Source organism: Portunus trituberculatus, chromosome 36 (genome assembly GCF_017591435.1).
Source record: "Portunus trituberculatus isolate SZX2019 chromosome 36, ASM1759143v1, whole genome shotgun sequence".
Classification (NCBI taxonomy): domain Eukaryota; kingdom Metazoa; phylum Arthropoda; class Malacostraca; order Decapoda; family Portunidae; genus Portunus; species Portunus trituberculatus.
The window spans coordinates 11,520,946-11,525,945 of record NC_059290.1 but is presented as its reverse complement, the minus strand read 5'-3'; the positions used below and the strand labels follow the sequence as shown (position 1 = coordinate 11,525,945).

The following is a 5,000-nucleotide window of genomic DNA, read 5'->3' as shown; positions in this document are numbered from 1 at the left end:
CTGCTCCCCCTCCTCCCCCCACAAAAAAGCATTATCCACACAATAAAATAAAAAAAATAAAACAAAATGCATAAATCAAGACAAGACGGAAGATTTTCAAGAAAGCAATGACTTGAATTCTTTTCTAATATAACGATGATTTTTATATTCAATACCGGCTTCAAGGTACGGTTTTTCTTTTTTTTTATTTTTTTCTTTATTTTAAGTAAACTAGGAAAACTCTCTCCTCTTTCATGATTACGCGGTCTTCCCTGTATAATTTCTCCACCATTATATCATTATTTCTCTTCCTCTTTCTTCTTTTCCTACTTCTCTTCTCTTCAGCTTCCTCCTTCTTATTTCTCTTTTATCTTTTTCATTTCTCATATCACCTCATTCTTTTTTTTTCTTTTCTACTTCCCTTCTTTCTCTCCACTCTCTTCTCTTTTCTTCAGCTCCTCTTTTCTTAATTCTTTCATTTTCTTTCTTCTTTTTCATTTATCCATATCACCCCATCCTTTTTTTTCTACTTTCCCTCCTTCTTTTCCGTCTTTTTTCTTTTCTTCAGCTCCTCTTTTCTTATTTCTCTTTTATCTCCTTCTTTCTTCCTTTTCATTTATCCATATCACCTCATTCATTTCTTTCTTTGCCTACTTTCCTTCCTTTTTCGTCTTTTCTCTTTTCTTCAGCTCCTTTTATTCTTTCTTCATTCTTTTCTATCAAATTTCTTCTTTCCTTCCTTTTATCCCCTCTTCTTTTATTTTCTTCTCCATTTTTCTATTTCTCTTTTATCTTTTTTTTTCATTTCTCCATCATTATCTCATACTTGTTTCTTCTTGTTCTTCTTTCATTAGCTCGTACCGGCCATTCATGATGACCTCTCTCTCTCTCTCTCTCTCTCTCTCTCTCTCTCTCTCTCTCTAATGAGGACTGTGTAACATCTGCCAGTCTGCGTAGGATCACTGATAAACTCTCTCTCTCTCTCTCTCTCTCTCTCTCTCTCATATTTTCGCATCAATAACAACAACAACAACAACAACAACAACAACAACAACAATAATAATGATAATGATAATAATAATGATAATAATAATACAAGAACAGAATAAAATTAAAAGGAGGAGGAGGAGGAGGAGGAGGAGGAGGAGGAGGAGGAGGAGTCAAACATTCATTGTCTTTTTCAGGTCAATTTTTAGAACTTGCTATTAACTTGTGTATATTTTCTTCCTTTTCTTTTTTTTACTCTTTCTCTCTCTCTCTCTCTCTCTCTCTCTCTCTCTCTCTTAATTGTCCTCTTCCGTAACAACTCCTCACTTTTCCTCGCGAGACTGATTCCATACTAAGCATTTTTATTTATTTACTTTTCTTTTTTGTTTATTTGTTATGTTTGGTTAATGGTCATTGTAATAAATAAAGGAGAGAAACATTGCCTTTTTCTTTTGTTTTCTTTCTTTCTTCCTTAACCTTTTTCGTCTCTCGAGGAGGTAGAGAACATCAACAACAAAGAGAGGAAGAACAAGAACAAGAAAAACAACAACAAACATAACAAGAGCAAGACAAGAAACAGAACATGCAGGAGACAGAGAACAAGCCGAAGAAGAAGAAGAAGAAGAAGAAGAAGAAGAAGAAGAAGAAGAAGAAGAAGAAGAAGAAGAAGAAGAAGAAGAAGAAGAAGAAGAAGAAGAAGAAGAAGAAGAAGAAGAAGAAGAAGAAGAAGAAGAAGAAGAAGAAGAAGAAGAAGAAGAAGAAGAAGAAGAAGAAGAAGAAGAAGAAGAAGAAGAAGAAGAAGAAGAAGAAGAAGAAGAAGAAGAAGAAGAAGAAGAAGAAGAAGAAGAAGAAGAAGAAGAAGAAGAAGAAGAAGAAGAAGAAGAAGAAGAAGAAGAAGAAGAAGAAGAAGAAGAAGAAGAAGAAGAAGAAGAAGAAGAAGAAGAAGAAGAAGAAGAAGAAGAAGAAGAAGAAGAAGAAGAAGAAGAAGAAGAAGAAGAAGAAGAAGAAGAAGAAGAAGAAGAAGAAGAAGAAGAAGAAGAAGAAGAAGAAGAAGAAGAAGAAGAAGAAGAAGAAGAAGAAGAAGAAGAAGAAGAAGAAGAAGAAGAAGAAGAAGAAGAAGAAGAAGAAGAAGAAGAAGAAGAAGAAGAAGAAGAAGAAGAAGAAGAAGAAGAAGAAGAAGAAGAAGAAGAAGAAGAAGAAGAAGAAGAAGAAGAAGAAGAAGAAGAAGAAGAATTAAGACAAGAAGAATCAAGAAGAACAACAACAACAATAATAATAATAATAATAATAATAAGATAAGCACAAAAACAACAAGAAGCAGAAGAAGCAGGAGAAGAACAAGAATAAGAAGCACAGAATAATAATAATAATAATACCACCACCATCACCACCATGTCAACAAATGAAGGAATTAAGAAGAGGAAAAAGAGGACGCGGCGAAAGTCAAGCGTATCATGAAATAGCGCGGGGTTTATTGAGACCTTGCAAATGTTTCCTAGAGAGAGAGAGAGAGAGAGAGAGAGAGAGAGAGAGAGAGAGAGAGAGAGAGAGAGAGAGAGAATGTTAGTTTCATTTCCTTCGTTTCTTAAATCTCTATTCCTTTGTTTATTTGTCTATTTAGTATTTACCCATTCATTTGTTTATTAAAAAAAGACGCTACCTGTTCTCTCTCTCTCTCTCTCTCTCTCTCTCTCTCTCTCTCTCTCTCTCTCTCTCAGACACACATGATTGACTGATTAATACATTTATTGTTGAATTAATAAATCATTATAACAAAGGAGGAGGATGGGCCTTGCCACCAACCCCCTGGGCAAAGATTGACTTAAGGTTAAAGTATGAAAAATCTAACACTGGACAGTATACACAAGAACACACACGAAGCAAAAATAGTAATAAAAAATAGCGACGCTGGCTTGCGAAATGAGGAAAATCCCAGTCAAACTACATGCGTCAGACTCTAAGAACTAATTCTGAGAGGAGGAGGAGAATGCAGAATGGAGGGAGGGAGATGAGGGAGGAGAGACAGATAAGTAAGATGCCAGAGTATCCACCAAGCAAATCATAAAAACCAAAACAACAAAAACCATCAAACATTTCTAACTAAATCCAAACTGAAAGGAGTCAAAACCCACTCAGACTGAAAACAAAACTCGGTCAATCAAGAAGGCGAGAGATGAACGAGTGGCAAGTAGAAATAATGGTGGAGCGAGATGGCATATGAGCGGGGTTCGGGAGGGGGGGGCATTCAAATAATACACTCGCTCGCCTCCACGCCTCCACAGTCCACAGCGCACGCATTGGTGAGCTGTGTGTGTTACTGGGAGTGTGAGGACTGAGTGCGTTGTGGAGGAGAGACAAGTTAACCTCTGTCGTCTTGTATCGCTGGCCCGGCGGCATGGCGAGGTGGTGTCCCGCAAGGCGTCTCCTGGGACTGACCGTGTTTGTGGCGGTGGTGGCTTGGTGTTCAGGGTGAGTATGGTGTTATTACGAGACTGACTTGTTTAACCTTTTCAGTACTGGAATGCATTTTTTTGTCATGAATTGTTGGTGTCATTAGGCGATTCTATTAACATTAAGATAGGTCTATGGAGGTCAGAAGATTAATGCCCTTTCTTTACTATTTTAATCACCACACGAGTTTCTGAAGCTGTATGAAATCTCCAAATAGTAAGCAGAATGAATATGAAAATGTGTCCTGGTACTGAAAGGATTAAATTGCGGGATATCTGTTTTTCAAGGATATATGCTTCGACGCAATAAATTACTTTTTTTTTTTCCCCTTCGTGTCTGACATGGGATAAAAATAAAATGTTCAATCTTAGCAATACTTTTTTTTTTTACACTTTTCCAGCAATGACAGTCTCGTTTTCCTTGCGTTATTGCCATTTTAGGTGAGTGGGTTATTGAAGGGGTGTGTGTCGTGTGTTCTCGGTGTTCTTGGGGAAAAGTTTTTGTAGTGTATCAGGGGTTTTGAGGCTTTTTCCCTGTCACGGCACACCAAGGCAGGAGATATACCGTGCGATATCAAAATTAATCTACTTTTTGACAATTTAAGGATACAAGAGAAGAGGGAAGTAGTGTATGAAATGTAGAAGAAAGTCAGCAGAACTTGATGGATAAAACAATAAAAAAAATAAAAAAAATACGAAAGATCATGGAAGCGCTGATACAAAGGTCAATTAAGTTTCTTTACCTACACCTGACCTGACCTGACCTAACCGCGCAACAAATAACAATCAGGCTCATTATTGTTATTTATTGTTTCTTTACGATGAAGATACAATAAATGAAATCAATCGTCATTAACCCCTTCCGTACTGGGACACATTTTTACCTTGCGATTTGTGTACGATTAGACCATTTTATTGACATTGGGAAGGGTCTATGGAGGTCGGAATATTAATGACTACAATCTTCACTACTTTAATCCACACATAAGCTTCTGAAATTGTAAAAAAAAAAAAAAAAATCACCAGATAGTAAGCAGAATGAATATGGAAATGCGTCACGGTACTCAAGGTGTTAAGCCGTGACTGGTGACAAGGCCTTAGCTACTCAGAAAAGTCACATTAAGTCGCGTGTATGTTGTCTGAGTGTGAGGGAGGGCCAACCTTCCTTCCCGCGCACGCAACACACGCAACACCACCTCCTGCACACAGATACATGTCAATCACTCTATAAAGCTATGCCTAAGTTTTAACTCTAGATATTCGTACATAAAAGACTCGTTTTGTTTATTTATTTATGTATTTTCCATGTCATTTCATTAGCAGTTTACGATGCTTATTTCTCATTGATGACAAGCTATTGGTCTTTTAGTACTGGCAAGTTTATGATGCGTATGGCGCCTTGAGGGATTAACTCCACTTAACACTCTAAAAATGGAATAATAATCAAATGAAAGTAATACATTAAATAAGCAAAAGTAGGATAAGAATAAGAAGAAAAAAAAAGGAAACGGGGAGACAGCAGCAAGTGGAAGTCCTGTACGTGTAAAGAATGACAAACTGCGCTTCTCCTCTTATGAATAGCCG

The 5,000-nt window shown here is 36.9% G+C and overlaps 1 protein-coding gene across 9 annotated transcripts in view; it reads left to right on the top strand.

Annotated features, from left to right (window-relative positions):
• The first annotated feature begins 3,236 nt into the window (after window positions 1–3,236).
• LOC123513654 (alpha-2-macroglobulin-like protein 1) overlaps window positions 3,237–5,000 on the top strand; it is a 41,533-nt gene continuing 39,769 nt past the window's right edge. For all 9 annotated transcript variants that reach the window (XM_045270948.1, XM_045270943.1, XM_045270946.1 and 6 more), the window contains exon 1: window positions 3,237–3,435. In XM_045270948.1, coding sequence (XP_045126883.1) covers window positions 3,362–3,435 — 74 coding nt within the window. In that variant the 5' untranslated portion in view covers window positions 3,237–3,361. The remainder of the gene's footprint in view (window positions 3,436–5,000) is intronic.